The following is a 16,375-nucleotide window of genomic DNA, read 5'->3' on the forward strand; positions in this document are numbered from 1 at the left end:
GTTGATGCTAAGATGAGTCTTAGTTTCCCAAACTGGCCCAAAAAAACTGCACGCCACCATTGTTGTGTAGGTGTTGGGGTGGTTGGTAAGATGAGATTGTAGGAGAGCAAAACAGCAAAGCCTTAACACCAGGATTCCAGCTGAAATACCAAAACTAAAGCATGAGGTGGCTTTCCATTGCAGGAACTTGGTTCAGGCACATGGTGGCGCCTACATTTACAGGGGAACAGCCCTTTAATCGGCCCATCAGCCTTTCAGTTTTCCACTCCTTTCATTGCAGTGTTGGAGACGAGAACATTGAACAAGACATTAACTGAGAGTGTGCAAAACTACAAATAGCAGTTCTATATTTTGATGAACAAGTAGGAAATTGAACAATAGGGGCTTATGTTATTCTATATGATTAATTTTATGTTGTTGCTGGAGATGTTTGAGAGAAGATTGCTGACATTGAGAGGGCAGCAAATGGCTCTTGTTGTCTTCTCGGACTTTAACCAGTGTTAAGGCTCACGCAGCAGTTATTTCAGGGACGCCCAGAAGTTTCTATCCTGAAGTAGGTATCTGTTTTGTTCACCCCGCAACAAGAGCCACGGAAGAGGTTCTATGGGTTCGGAACACGTACAAAGGGTTAGGGCACCCAAACACAGCTTGGAAGTTCCTGCAGTGGAAAACAGCTTAGATATTTCTCTGTATCATTCAATTAGTTTTAACATTTTTTACTTCATGCATTGAGACGTGGCAGTTCTTGTCACAGCTCTCACTACCTGCTTGGTTTCAGGATCACTTTTAGCTTACCTTGGTTTGCAGAGATCCATCCATTTTCTATACACCGCTTAATCCTCATTAGGGTCGCGGGGAGGCTGGAGCCTATCCCAGCCGACTTAGGGCGAAGGCAGGGGACACCCTGGACAGGTCGCCAGTCTGTCGCAGGGCCACACTTAGAGACAGACAACCAAGCACACTCACATTCACACCTACGGACAATTTAGAATCACCAATTAACCTCAACATGTTTTTGGACTGTGTGGGAGGAAGCCGGAGAACCCGGAGAGAACCCACACTGCACAGGGAGAACATGCAAACTCCACGAAGAAAGATTCCGGTGCCCCCACGAACCGGCAACCTTCTTGTTGCGAGGCAACAGTGCTACCAACTGCGCCACCCTGCAGCCCACTTGGAAGTCCCTGCAGTGGAAAGCAGCTTAGATATTTCTCTGCATCATTCAATTAGTTTTAACATTTTTTACTTAATGCACTGAGACGTGGCAGTTCTTGTCACAGCTCTCACTACCGGCTTGGTTTCAGGATCACTTTTAGCTTACCTTGGTTTGCAGAGATCCAAGTGCTAATTGAGTGTAGAGTCGGGCTGGTCACTGCTGACACGAGTTTCAAAGCCTTATTGTTGGTTCTCCAGAGCAGCTAGCTCAGCTACTTTTAGAAAACAAAAACTACAAAGGGGTAACGGCTCTGAAGTAGAGCATTATCATATATCTTTTCTAGGATTAAAACAAGATTGCAAACCGGTGAGAAGCAGATCTTAAGTTTATTTATTGTCCCTATACCCAATAAACTGTTAAGTATTATAAGATAACACACAAAACCTGCGTCACTTTGTAAAACCTTAATGCAGCATGATAGGTTATATGTCTATGCTTCATCTGTCAACAGCCACTGGCCTAAACTGTGCTGAACTCTGTCCAGCTTGGTCCGGTCAGACAGTCATGACAGCCAAATCATAACTGTAATGACCCAGTAATCATAACGTATGTCCTCCCTGAAGGAGGCACACTGTCACTCATGCATGTCAGCCACCTTCACATTTACATAGGAGAAGTGTCAGAAAGAATACTTCACAACTAAGCTTTGGAATTTGCCGGTGTTGAGCTTTGATCCTACATTGGCAGTTGTCTGACAGCCGTTGTAAACCAAGTTGAATGTTTATTTTCTTGGACTTTGTCTCCACTGTAGGCTCAGCTACCAGCTGCAGCCTTTGAAGCCCATTGGCCTTTGACCTTTTGTCTCTCCCCATCTCTCTTACGCTGATCGCCTGCCCCCCTTTTCTCCCACCCGTTATTTCTTAATTCATTGCTTTTTTGCGCTATTGCACTGTTAATCTCAATCATTTTTTCATTTCTTTCTGCTTCACTATCCACTTCCTGCCTGTAGATGTCTGGTGGACCTGTTGACATGGAGCCTCTCACCCAGCTGCTGCCTGGCCTGAGAGGCCCGAGTGGGGCCAAACAGGGCAGCGAGAATTCAGCAACCCCTGGAGGAGGCCCCCAACTCCAGTCTCCAGCCTCCCAGCCCCCAGCGCAGCTCCAGAGTCCTGTGCCTCAACTCCAGTCTCCCCTGTCCCAGTCCCTTCCCCAGTTGCAGTCCCCATCGCCTCAGCTTCACTCCCCTTCCCCCCAACTCAAACTGCAGTCACCCACTCAGCTCCAGCCCGGTGAGGCCAGCACTCCCCGCAATGTAAATGTGAAGAGAGAGCCTCCTGGCACTCCTAACAGAGGTACAGTTTCAACTTAGCAAGGAGGGAGGGGAATGCAAATATTCAATTGAAATCACACATTTTAGTTACAAACTCAATCTTTTTCTTCTGTGTTTATATTAAACAAAATTTTGCAAATTGTTGGAATGAAAATGGTGTTTACCTTTGAATTTCTAATTATTTTTATTGGATTTTAAAAAATTCTATTCTGCTATTAGTTTTATTATTGTTAGGCGTAGTTGTACTAGTATGATCCAGAAAACTCTTAATTAGTTTATTCGTTTACCTAAACTTTGTTATGTTTTATGCCCTCTAGTGGCTAGCAGGAGGCATCAAAAACACTCTTACTCTGTTTACTTCTTTGCCAATAGCATACATTATAGGATTGTGTTAATATTGTTATTATTACATATTTGTTTTTCCTTATCTTCCATGTTCTTGTGTTGGCTTTGCAGGGCTCAGTGATGGCGGCCCACCCTCTGGCTGCAGCCTCCAAAGCCAGTCATCATTCGATTTTTGCAATCCCGCCACTCCAAGCCAACAACAGGGCCAGGGACAAGGAGACCCCTTCCAGACCCCCAAAGACAGCAGTCCATTTCCAGAGGCAGAAGTTATCAACCCATTCAGTTCAAGCACTGGTACGCACAGTAGCATAATACAGTCAACAGTTTATTCTACATTCACAACTTGTCATTTAGAATGTACTAGAAACGTGACAACTGTGGGAACCTGTTTGGTCTGAGCGTAAGTCTGTCCCGTAAAATGATAGCAGGAAGGATCTGGGGCAAAAATGCCTGTGGAGCTTTGAAGCATAACTTGACACTAAATATTCTGTAGCAGTAAAGTATTGTTGGAGTGACCGCTATAGGTTGAAAGGTTCAACTCTTCCACACATGTGACCTGCTGTTGGGTGTGGTCACCGTGTGTTCTGTTACATACACAACCTCCCAAGTGATAAAGCTTTGCACGACACTTCAGAACAGAGCAGTTCATCACAGCAAAAAGACAATTTCACCAATCAATTGCATCAATAAAGGGTTTTAGGCTGATTAGTTACTGGTTACATATTGCAAGCTGCTATGTACTGTACATGAACTGTGTAAATATCTTGCTACTTAGTAAGTAAGCATTCTGAGTTACTTTTTTTTTTTTGTCAGGAAATAAAACTGTGCTAATTTCTTTTTCAGGCCTAACCAAGATGGATGTGGGAGACTCCCAGTTCCAGGCTCTGGCTCTGTCTGACACCTTGTCTTTTGATGGTCTTGGAACGCCTTTACAGGCTCCTCTGGCATCACCACAAGAGTAAGTATGACTAATCAGGCAAACTTCTCCTAACTGTAATTTCCCCAGTGTAGAATTGTGGAAGAGCCTGTGTTTCTCTTTTTGAGCAGGCAGTGTGTACCCTGTACGCTGGATGAAGTGCTTGGCCCTCCGACCACACCTGAAGGCCGAAACGATGAGAAGGCTCTGCTGGAGCAGCTCGTCTCCTTCCTCAGTGGGACCGATGAGAGCGAACTGGCTGAGCTGGACAAGGCCCTGGGTATTGACAAACTAGTACAGGTAAGGAAAGAGCTGGGCAGAGGATGGGCACAGGTTTCAGGAGTGAACATAAGTAACAGTGTTGGTAGGAAACGCTCTACATCACTTACATTCACTTACACTTGAAAATCAGTGAATCATCATTAATTGACCAGTGTTGCTACAATTAATCAAAACAAACAAAGCAGTTGCTCAGTTGAAGTGTTGGCAGTTGTGGCTGGCTTTTGTTCCATCCATCAAGCTGAATTTGGCAAAAAAAAAATCTGCTGGGTTGCTTTCAAGTAAAACAAGAGGTGTTTCACTTTGCCAGTAACTTACCCAACTTTACTCCAGTTCTACTGCACTTATTCATTCTTTATTTTAGAGCGTTGTCAGGGAGTGGGAGGACAGTTGAGGAGTCTTTTGGAGACATTTAAATGGACAGAATTCAGATTTCAAGAACAAGATCTTTTTGATTGATTGTGCTCAAATGGCACAACTGTGCACTGTTTTGACTAAAAAACACGTCTTTCTGCCATATGTTTTTGTGCCCCTCTTTTCAGGGTGGCTGCTTCGACCCTTTGCCTCAAACTTTCCCACCCCAGCAACCCACTGCCACCCCAGTTTCCATGGACCCTAAACTTCCCACCTACCCTTCCCAATTTACACCAGCTCCACAAGCTCAGTTTCCTCCAGAGCTGGCCACGGTGGGGCCGCAGGGTCTGGGGTTTGGAGCTCCTCGAGGGGCTTTCCCCGGTGGGACAACAGGCTTGGGCCTGAGGCCAGGCATGACCAGACCACAGGGGGTGGGCACTCAGCTCAGGCTGCCACCCAACCAACTGCGCCTGCAGCTCCAGCAGAGACTGCAGGGCCCACAGCAGGTGAGAAGATTTTAACCTGTCTGATGTGTGTTTGAATACATTATCACTATGTTACATTTAGAAAGGAAGATGTTGCTGCTTGTGATGCTTTTACAACCCAGTAAACAACTGCTGCTATTGGCCCAGGGTGTTTATTGTGTACAGTCAGTACTGCACAGTGTGTTGAGAAAACATTTTACGTGTAATTTATTCACACAGTTTAAGTGCTGCAAACACGACAGCAATACAATATCCATAACAAGAGAAAGAAAGGAACACTTGGAGCTCTTTCATATAGTATTGACTTTTGGCGCTCACTATTAGCCCAAATCGTACTACATCATGATGAATCTTCTGATTTCATTAGGCCAATATTGATTAAAGTGCTCTTAAAAGAACTCTCTGCTTCCCTCTCCTCCCTCATCACTAATATTACTCTCATCTCCCTTCTTGTCACTCTCCTCTTCTTCTCTATCCCCCAGTAATACCACTTTTGTCAATGATCTAATTTATTCTCTTATTAAATTCTGCCTTCACTTCACTCTGTTATCATCTCTCGGCTCTCATCCTTCAACACCTGCCTGACTTCTGCTCATTTAATTTCTCTCTCTCTCTGTCCCTCGGACTCAGCTCCAGAACAGGCTGGCAGGCATGAATCCATTTCCAGGAGGAGCCCAGCATGTGAACATAGGCATTCGTCAGGGGGTTCAGCAACCTCAAATGCCCTCACAAGTGAGTCATTGTGGCAGCAAATGCAACTCTGCTCACCACCCACTGCTGCTTTTGTACAGAGCCTGAAAGACTAGCAAAAGGATTTGTTTACATGAATTCAACTACTTTGCTTAAATATCACTTAAAGCTGCTATAATCAATATTTTATACCTGCGCATATGAGCAGAAGACAGACAAGACCTATTAACGGAGGTTTCGACATGTTTATTGTATTTTGTTTTTACTGCCCACGACTTTTAATATTTCCATTGATTAGCACCGCTCTCATCAGTGTCATCAGCAACAGCAGCAGGCGGCTATTTTGAGCGAAACCCCTGTAAGATTATGATTAGCTGGCGAACACTGTGAAGCATTTAGACAGTTTAACAAAAGAAGAATGCTTCCTTCAGGAGTCAGTGAGACCAAAACAAAGCCCTGATTTGTTGGATGGACAGAACCAAATAGTAGTAATGTAAAAGCTAAATGAGTCGATATAAGTTAGCCCTATCAACTTAAAAAAGCTGGGATGATACAGTCTGTCAGTTCACAGCTTGTTTCTTCTGCCTCCAAGTGGCCACATAATCAGGTTGCAGCTTTAAGTAGGATGACTAATGTAAAATGAATTGATTCAAATGTAAAAGTAGAGGAATTTAAAGACAATTGAGCAACAGTACAGGAGTCTTTAAGTAGTGTTTTCTGTTTCTTTTTAATGTAAAGATTTTGTTTTGTATTGTCCTATTTGTGTCTACAAGGAATCATAGAATGAAGGTACACTTGATACAAAGAAAATTAGACATGACTGCCACACTATATTAAACCAGATTATAAGCTTAGTCTTTGCTCTTTACTGTAGTTCTTAAGTTGCTTTTACATTGACCTTCAGATAGCGTTATGTCTGTCTACTGTAAATGTGTCTTTCCTAAAGCCTGCAGATACTCCGTACAAGTCGGCTCTCTGTATTAATAACAAAAGACTGTCATTTATTATATACTGGATTGTATATTTGCTTTGAAAACAGGGACTATGCTCTCTGTAACATGCTCTACTCTGTCCTCCCTCTCAGCAGCCTCCACTGAATGCCCAGATGCTGGCCCAGCGTCAGAGGGAACTCTATAGCATCCAACACCGCCAGCGCCAGCTTTTCCAGCAGAAGGTCATGCTGATGAGACAGAACATGGCAGGCGCTCCGACTGGAGCTGTGGGGCCCGTTGGAACTGCCAGGGCTCCAAAAGCTGCCCCCACAACGCCGCAGCAGCAGCAGCAGCAACAGCAACAGCAGCAGTTCAACTTCCCACCAGGGTATACCCCAATGACGGGAAACCCCCCTACCTCACCAAGTCACTTCAGCCCCATGTCCGGGGGCCCTCTGGATAACAAACTGTCCGGCAGAGTTCCCCTGAATAACCAGACGCTGATGAGCGGCGTGCAGGGCCAGTTCAACAGCACCGTGAACTCCTCATTGCAGCAAGGCCTGTTTCAGCAGTTTGGAGGGTCTGGTGAGTCCCTAATTAACAATCCAGCACCGTTTCTTGTAATTAAAGTTGTAGTTTTGTTACTCTGTAAACAGATTTCCAGTATCCAGTAATTGCAAACACATACTGTTGAGGCTGGTAGATCTTCTTGCAAAAATTTCCCTCTGCAGTAAAGGATGCATCTTATCTTTCCATATTTTTTAAATTGAAAACGACCAAGCATGTTAGATTTCCCACCTGCTGACATGTGAGGACTTAAGGACGCAAGCTCTCTCTTGCCTCTGACAAGCCTAAGGTGCATGATTTACACACTCAATGGTCACACTGATTTATGCTTTCTGTCACAGCCGTGGTCCAACAAGACCCATCTTTCCCTCCTGAAATGAGCCCCACCAGCCCGTTGTTGTCACCTCAGAACTCCACCTCCCAGAGTCCTCTGCTTCAGCAGGCCCCACCTCCTGGCTACCAGTCACCAGACATGAAGAGCTGGCAACAGACAGGCATGGGCAGGTTAGAAAAGTGTTTGCAGTTTATAAGAAAAAGGTGCTTTTGCAAATGTTTTATCAAGTAAAAATGATTTGTCATTCCTTTTGGCTCAGTAATTATTGATGATTTCTGTTACATGTGTGTATATAAATCAAAGTTTAAATGAGTTTCAAGTGCCATTTGTGATTGTCTGTCTTTGCCACAGCCTGTTCAGTCAGTCAGGGCAGAGTACGGGGCAGGCATTCGGCCAGCAGGGGGTTTACAACAACATGAGCATCACCGTCTCCATGGCTGGAGGCTCGGGAGGCGTCACCTCATTACCTCCCATGGGGCAGCCAGTTGGTATAAGCAACAGTAACCTCAGTAACGTCGGTTCAGTGTGCAGTGACCAGCAGGTGAGTGACTTCTAACCTGCCACTCCTGATGGTTTGATGTCCTGTATTACCATCCACTAAACCACCCAGCCACTGGAGCTTACCGTGTTTCTTGTCTGTGTTGAATTTGATTAGTAGAAAAAAAGAAAAACAACTCGTCATCTGTAATGTGGATAGCAAACACTGGCCACTGTGCCGTTGAATACAGTATAATTTTTAAATGTGAGTTTTACCTGATTTGCTTTTAATTATCTTGTTGAAATAATTACATCTGACACTAAATGATTAAGATAATTACATCTAATTTACTGCAGAGCTGCTGTATTGGACTGCATTAGATACCACAGGTGTGCTATTGAAGTGCTCAGTGAGTTTATGTGTTAACCCACAGGTGAAGGTAGTGCCCAGCAAATGTGTTATGTTCTCCTATTTAAGAAACATCAACTAAAATATGTTTCCCTAATGTCACAGGAAGGTACTGATGCTTTTTAAAACATGTAACTATCCATTTGTGACCCATCTGCACAAAATCAGTTGCATTGCACCTCAGCCTATATCCGAGATACAGCCTGAATTACGTCAACACATGATAAAATATAGATTTTGGGTTTATTACTTAGATCGATCCATTTAGTTGTTTTCTACATGTAGGTAATATATAATATTATCGCTGTCAAATACCATCAGTGTGCATGAGCAGTAACACCAGAAAGAAGCCGCGGAAATCACTTGTGTGCAGGCTCTGCAAGCAATACGTCATTGCCAGCCAATCCTGTCCCGTGATTTGCATCATGTGGTAGCAACGTGCCGCTTTTGTTTACGCATACTAGCCCAAGGCACAATGCGACTGATTTTGTGCAAATGGGTCACATTTGTGAGCCATTTTTAAAGACACTGATCCACTGCCAACTTCTTGGACCTACACGGTGTTTGGCAGGTGGTTGTAGTGTTGTGACTGATGAGTGTACCAGCTCAGCGCTGTACACAGGAGAGGAGTGAGACCAACACATAGTGGGTTTTAGCAACTTCATGGGACTTGCTGATGATAATAGAAGTATACTGTAACATCCTGTAGGCAGTGTCCCTGTATCATTGTTCTTGTGCTTCTGTAGGTGCAACAGGTTCAGGTGTTTGCGGACGTCCAGTGCACAGTGAACCTTGTTGGCAGTGACTCTTACCTGAACCAGGGCTCCATCGGAGCTGCGGCCTCCCAGAAGGGCCCCGGACCGCAGAGCTCCCAGAACAACCAGGCCCAGCAGAAGAGCCTCCTCCAGCAGCTGCTCACCGAGTGACACCCCCACTCCCTCAGCTCTCCTACTCCCTCTACTTCTCACTTCTACGCCTCCTCCTCGGAGGTCGGTGCACCAGACCCATTGCTGTCTCTGTCTCACCTTTTGGATGGATGGTTGGATGGATGGATGGAAGAATGGATGTTTGGACGGCCACAGAGTAGGCTCAGAGAGGTCTGGCTGTCGGTGGAGTTACACAGCCTAACCACTTCTGTGCAGGGGGATCCGGGGCTGGTTGTTTTACCGCCCAGTACTTTTAGAAAAGACTCAAGTCAGAAGGAGCAGCAGTGTATTTAAACCTGCCTGTCTAATCTGTCTGACAACCTGTCTGTCTGCCTCAGCCTATTAAAGGCAGTGTTGTCTTGCTGCTCATTCCTTGGTGACCTACTTCCTGCTTCCTGACCCAAGAAAACAACTGCAACATAAATGTAGATTTGCCAAGTTGTCGTCACTGTCAAATCAGGGCCGGCCTCCTTTTGTGTTTTTGTTTTTGTTTTTTTTCTCCTGATCGGACGGTTTCTGTCTGGTCGTCACAGCAGCAGTGCATCTTGGGAGCATGAGTTCTAGCATACAGCTGAGCTCAGCGTTCAAGTGTGGGAGTATCCCACACTACAGCACCTCTGGCTTTTATTTTTGTTTGTTTTTTTTGTTTTCCTCTACCTGTCTCAGCGATGTGGGAATGTTAAGGTTTCAGACCTCTGTGGCATTGTGGGATAGAAGCTCAGTATCAGCTGGTTCTGTGACTGTCTCTCTCTATCAGCTACAGTGCCTGGTGGAAGTTTGAGTTTTTCCCAAGCTCTGCTTCTTCTTCTACATATTATTCTATTACGTTTTCTGTTATTTTTATTTTTTGGTTGAAATGTTTTTTTTTTTTTGTTTGTTTAAAAATCTTCTGCTCTCACCGTCATCATCATCATCTTCATGATCATCAGAACAAGCTTTGACAACAGCCAGAATGGATGGATGGATTGATGGATGGATGGATGGATGGATGGATGGGAGACAGACGGGATGCTGCTCAGTTTGGAACTTACGTGTCTTTCTCCCCCTGGGAGGAGGTTTTATTTTTATTTTTTCAAAGTATAAAAAAGACTGTTATGATTATTTAACTGTCTGTCCGTCACATTTTACCCCTCACCTCAGCAGCTGTGAATACAGAGCCCTGTTGGGTTCTTTCTCCCTCTCTCTCTTTATCTCTTTCTCTCTCTCTCTTTCCCTCTCCCTCTCTCTCTCTCTCTCTCTGTGTATCTTTCATGCTATCTCTCGGCCTATCAGTGTTGTTTGCCATGTGCACCATGCAGGCGGGTAGTATTGTACAGTACAGAAGGACAAAGACTTGGGGATGAGCTCACTCTTCTCTTGTAACTGCTTTCCTTTTTAAAAAAAAAAAAAAAAAAAAAGTGTAATTAATTGATTACTCAGAACAGCAAAACTATGTATAATGTGATTCGATCCAGGTTTTTCTTTTTTTTAGTTTCCTTTTTTTGAAAAGTGTTCTAAAAATGTCAGCTAATGGTTTATGGAGATTATTTTTTTGGCATCATAATATTGTAATACCGCTACATGTTGCAGTGGAGAAGGATTCCAGCTTCTAAAAATGTGAAAAGAAATTTTAAGCGATTGATTTTTTTTTTAAAAATAGCTAGATCTCGCTCCCGCTGGCGTCCCAGCCAGCGCTACATGCAGCCACACTCTGAAAAAAAAAATGGGTTTGATTGCTTTGCTTTCTCTTGTGGTAACCAGGGAGCTAGTTAGCCATCTTTTCTTGCTTTCTCCTCTTTTTTATTCTTATGTATGTACAATACTTTCAAAAAAAAACTTTTCAGACAGTAAATGTGTTTGTAACCATTGTATAAAAGAGCATAATAATACCTTAAGTGGGGTTCTTTGCTGAGACTGCGCGACCTCTGCCGATGCTAACGGTACTGAGCCGCATCAACATTGTAGCCGCAGTCACAGCAAACGACGTGCTTTTGGATATTGTTCCTATATAATGACATTTAAGTAGAGGCTTTAGTAATAGAAGTTCCTAACAAAGATGTGATGGATAATTAATTTAAAGGTGTCATGAATTTGAATCAAAACAGGAAGGGTTGAGTCACCAAAAAAAAAACACAGCATTTCCTTTCATTTTCTCCTCACCTCCTGCAAACCTGATTGATCAGTGTTGTTCCCATTGAGGATAATTTTTTTTGGGATTCAACCCTCTTCTCCCTCCACCTCTGGTTCCCTGACGAAGACTTCACTCCACTGGCTACATACACTCACAGTTTTCTGTTGACTACTGTTGCTCAGTCAGACACTGTCTCTCTCAGCGATAACGGACCTCTCTTTGAAGAAAAAGAAAAAACAATTCCACTTTTCCCTCGCCAAGAAGTTGTGCTACTTGGACCTCACCAGAAAATTAGAAGGAAACCGCTGCTGAGACGTTGCCTCTGAATATTCTTTACATGACTAAATTATTGTAAAGATGTACACTCGATCTCTGAATTAGGCACGTTTCGATGCAAATGAAAAATTCTAAATGAGTCTGACACCCAGAGGTTTAAATTGTAGGATGCTAGACAACATCTGGAAGGACTGAGATCATGCTGGTTTCATAAGCCCTTTCTACACAGGATTTTTTTAATCGGGGAGCATCCAGTGATTTGTAACAACCACCGAGGCCCTCAGTGATTTAAATCTGCCAAGTCTGTACCCCAGCACAACATCCGGTGTCACCTGATTGAACCAGTCCTGTGTGAGTCCTCGGTCTTGGTTCATTGTTTCTCTTCCTTCCGGAGACTAGTGGAATCCGTGGAGAGGGTTTTGCATACACCGCAGACCTCACATTTAGACGTTAGGACGTTTCATCACCCCCCTGTAAATGAGTCTTTGAACTACCTAACTTATCGCTCACATTAGGTCAACAACAGAATAGGGCTTTTTCCTGTGTACTGGTTTTACAGAGATACTTCAGCGTATGCAACATTACCCAGATCAAGAGGGATAGTATGCAAGGTCAACATTCCACCCACCTCCAATGTTGTGTGATGTCAGAACCACTTTGTGCTCAGCTGTGATGCTCTTTGTGTGGGTTTGGATACGTGCAGATTGATACGCTGTGTATCCAAACAGTGGCCCAGGAACAGTCATGAACTGTTGGTTTCAAAATGATGCATCAATACACGTTGGAGTGCAGACAGGACTCTTAGGAACAGACAGAGAAAAGAAAACAATTGACAGTTTTGTCTGTAAAATTTTTGCAAATGGTTAAAATTTATCATCACCAAAATCAAAATTCACATTATTTTTTTCCAGCAGTCTAAATTTACAATTAAATAAAACAGAGAAAAGCAGCAAAAACACACTAGTGAGGCTAAAAGCAGCACATTTGTGGGCTTTTTGCTTAATAAATGACCTGAACAGCTAACTGCTGATCAAGTATTTGGTCATTTTAACTTCTCTGTGGTTCAACATCAATAACTTCCTTTGACCTTTCTGCCTCCAAAGGGAGATTTGTACTCTTGTCTTATGGATCGCAAAACATGCGCTGAACAGCAGAGGGCAGTAATTCATTAGTATCAGTATGAAACCTGCTCTGCTTCAGGCCTCAATTGATTTGCTCCGATCCCGACTGTGGATCTGTTCAACAAGTCGTCGCCCCACAAATGCAAGAAGAAAAAAAATATATTGGAGCGACAAAAACTATTTGATTCCCAACTGTGAAGCCTTTGATCCCCAGCACTTCAATTCTTCTCCATTTTGCACTTAACTGGTAGAACAGAAACAGAAAATGAGAAAGCAGAGAAATGTTCCCTCAGCTGTGGCCTCCCGTGAGAATATCATCAGTCAGACCCTCCTGTGCCACTGTTTGGTCAGTTTAAATACAGAGAAGAGGCAGAAGCTGCACAAAGTGAAAGAATGTATTTTTGGAAGGTTTCCGTCAGTGTCGGCCTCCTGTTTTCTTTTTGTAACCTGCTCTGATGATTTCTACACATACAGTATTGACACCCCCCCCCCTCCACCCGCCCTCCCTTCCTTTCACTTTTCTGCGTGGAATAGGCATTCCTATGGAAGTGGTTTCCTCTACAACCCTGTTAAATGCAGAAACTCATCAGCAACTGTCAGCTTATCCTGCAACAACAACAACAACTACATGCCAAATACATCCAATGCATATGTAAGATTTTTATTTTTTATTTTTTTTGTTATGCAACAGTCATTCAGTGGAAACGACAGTCCCTCCTTCATCACTACAATTAACAGGTACCAGGTTAGGTTCTTTTATAACATTTGTTTCAAGATGTTAACATAATGTATATAACAGAGAAATGTGAATATGTATTTGTTCAGAATCAACAAAAAAGTAGTGCTCCGAGTTTGTGGTAAATAACTACTCGCCTCCGTCATGTTTTTATTTTATGTTTTGATTTTCTACTTTTTTTATTTTTTCTGATGATGTATGTATGTATATGACTATCAGTGAGTGCGTATGTATGTGTGTAAGTGATTAATACTGTATATCTGGTGTTCTCTAAGATGGAAAAGTCGAAGATGTCCTTTTTGATTCTTTTCTTCTTTTACTCTTTAGACCCTGCACAGTACCTGTGGGTGTTTCAGATAACTATGCCAGAGAATGGTTTAGCGACTGCTGAATGTGATTTTACTGAGAGAGAAGCAGTGTGGACTGGCTTTTTGTACGGGTTAATTTTTTTTTTTTTTTTTTTTTTTTTTTTTTTTTTTAAAAAAAAGGCCATATTATTTAATTTTCTCTGTTGTCAAAAGTTTAAGCAGATCTGGGAGAGTGGAGCCTTGGTTTTATGGAGAAGCATTGCCTGGTTGTTGTGTATATGAGCGGGCTTTGTTTTATTTTCTAACTGCCTGACTGATGTAGCCTTTTTTGCATTTGTCAGTAGTAAATGACCAAAGCTTCAAGATGTTTGACGGATATCATATGCAAACCTCATCATCACTGGACAAGACATAATGTAGCGGCCCTTTGTTGATTTGGATTTCTCTCACAGCGATGTTCTGCTGCTGCTCAGTGTTGTTTTTTGCATGGTCGTCCTTCCTGGCTCGTTTCTTTCTATAGACACTGTCTGTCCTTTAAAGTGGCCTATCAGCAAACAATCTTTGTGATGTCCCAAAGTTAGGTCAGTTTAGAGACGTCTCTCCACTTTGCCAATGAGGTCTTTTTTAGCCTGAAGTGCTATCACTCGTTTACAGGAAGAAAAAAAAAAAGAAAAGAAAAAAAAAAAGAAAACATTGCAACCGTTAGCTATGCACCTTACTGAAACAAGCATTTCCTCACGTTGACTTGGATATGTAGAATTAACACTGGAGCAACACTTAGTCATTCATTTCATAGGCAACAAAACAACAGAAACGCCCCCACAGTGGGATTATTCCTGTCGATCTCTGATGACCTTTCTCAGCTTTTAATCTCATTCTTGGGAAAAGAAAAAAAAAAAAAACCTTTTTTTTTTTTTTTTTCCATTAACTGAATACTTTATACCAAACTTGAGGTGCCTCGTGTATATATTTTCTGCAGTAAAGATTGCTCCTTTGCTGTTTAACAATAATAACCTTGTTAACCAGGGTTTTTTTTAAACCTTTTTTCACCTTTATAAAAAAAAAAGTTTACTGTATAAATGACTTTTTTACACACGTAGAAGATTAATCAAATTATTCCAGGAATTTGCAAATACAATCTAATTTTGCACTTTATATCGGATTTACTTGGAGTGAAAAGGCCATCAGAAACTGTCTCAATCAGATCAGTATTTGGAGATAGAATAAGTAACGTCCCCTGAATGTACCAAGAAAATGATAGTTTTAGTAGTTTAATTTGAAATCAACGAATTGCTCAGGTTCTTAAAGAAGAACTTGACTTTAGTGGATACCCATGATCCAAATGATGACTAAAAATTGTACTTCTTTGTAATGTATTCTTCTCTCTTGTCTTTCTCTAACTTACAATCCTCAGTATAAATACTATGCTAATGTTCTTCAGGTGACACCCTCCCCTCCTGCCCGCGCTGTCGGCTGACACCGGGCGAACTGTTAAAAACCCTCAGCTCGAACTCTCAGAACATTCCTGCTCACGACCGTTTCAGCAACACTTTGCTCCGTAGCTGCTCGGCGTTCGCTTTTCCTCTCACGCGGCAAGTTTTTCCTTAAACCAAGGTTGGACGCTCCGCTTTGTGTCGGTCAAAAAAACAAAAAAACGTGTGCTTGTGTGAGACTTCACCTCTGCTATCCAGCAGCGCACTGACAGAAATGACAACACTCTTAACCGTGTTGCACGTCCTCTCTGTTTCGCTCGTCTCGTCTCACTGTCGTGCTGCCTAATGTGGAGTATTTAGTGGTGCGCCGATACCAGGATCGGGCTAGTGACTGGAGTGGGTTGCCATCTTTTTTTGGGGCTGGAACAATTGAGGAGGTTTCATTATGATCCTCTTAGCAGGATTCTCGCTTGTCATTGGTCCAAAAATGGTGTTTTTGCACTACTGAGACGCTCCGTGGTTTTCAAGTCCAACTCATTCCTAACGCAGGTGTTCAAATGTAGTTTCAGCTCCGTGTCACAGTTACCACAGCATCAGTTGTACGTATTGTAAGTGCTGCCTTATTGGGACTGAGGTTGGATATGGTTCAGAGATTTAACAGAAGGCTTGTTATTTACTCACCACTTTGTGTTGTGTTTGGGGGGCGGTAATGCTTTCTCTGGAGAATCTGAGATAAAAAAAGAAAAAAGAAAGACCAAGGTTCCACTTTCTCCCTTGTACAAATTAATATAAATAAATATATATATAAATATATATTATACATTTTACTCATTTTTGTCCAGTTTTGTATATTACACTCATGTAAAGTTTGTTTTTAAAGAGGCATCGGAGCAGCTATTACAAGACAATATGAGTGACAATGTTCATCTGGGAGAATTTTATGCATGTTATATTTTCTCTTTTTCTCTCTCTCTGTCTCTTTTAACACCCCTCAACCCCCCTGTTCAGGTGTGTAACGTGAATATAAAGAAATCTACCTTTTCTTTGGAATGTTGTAGACAATCAGTCTCAGGCCGGGTCCAGTCCCTGCAGGGAGTGACAGCCCTGTAGGCTAACAGACAAACAAAACTTCTTTTTTTTTTTTTTTTTTGTTTGACAATTTAAAAGAAGAAAAAGAAAAAAAAAAAGAAA

At 42.6% G+C, this 16,375-nt stretch overlaps 1 protein-coding gene across 3 annotated transcripts in view; it reads left to right on the forward strand.

Annotated features, from left to right (window-relative positions):
• ncoa1 (nuclear receptor coactivator 1) overlaps positions 1-16,312 on the forward strand; it is a 58,407-nt gene extending 42,095 nt beyond the window's left edge. For 2 of the 3 annotated variants that reach the window (XM_008289176.1, XM_008289178.1), the window contains 10 exons: positions 2,166-2,508; positions 2,943-3,125; positions 3,675-3,789; positions 3,879-4,047; positions 4,569-4,886; positions 5,496-5,597; positions 6,640-7,072; positions 7,396-7,558; positions 7,740-7,929; positions 9,021-16,312. In XM_008289176.1, coding sequence (XP_008287398.1) covers positions 2,166-2,508; positions 2,943-3,125; positions 3,675-3,789; positions 3,879-4,047; positions 4,569-4,886; positions 5,496-5,597; positions 6,640-7,072; positions 7,396-7,558; positions 7,740-7,929; positions 9,021-9,200 — 2,196 coding nt within the window. In that variant the 3' untranslated portion in view covers positions 9,201-16,312. The remainder of the gene's footprint in view (positions 1-2,165; positions 2,509-2,942; positions 3,126-3,674; positions 3,790-3,878; positions 4,048-4,568; positions 4,887-5,495; positions 5,598-6,639; positions 7,073-7,395; positions 7,559-7,739; positions 7,930-9,020) is intronic. The other variant, XM_008289179.1, reaches the window with a different exon arrangement.
• Positions 16,313-16,375: the final 63 nt, after the last annotated feature.

This window comes from Stegastes partitus, unplaced genomic scaffold (assembly GCF_000690725.1).
Source record: "Stegastes partitus isolate 25-593 unplaced genomic scaffold, Stegastes_partitus-1.0.2 Scaffold597, whole genome shotgun sequence".
Lineage (NCBI taxonomy): Eukaryota > Metazoa > Chordata > Actinopteri > Pomacentridae > Stegastes > Stegastes partitus.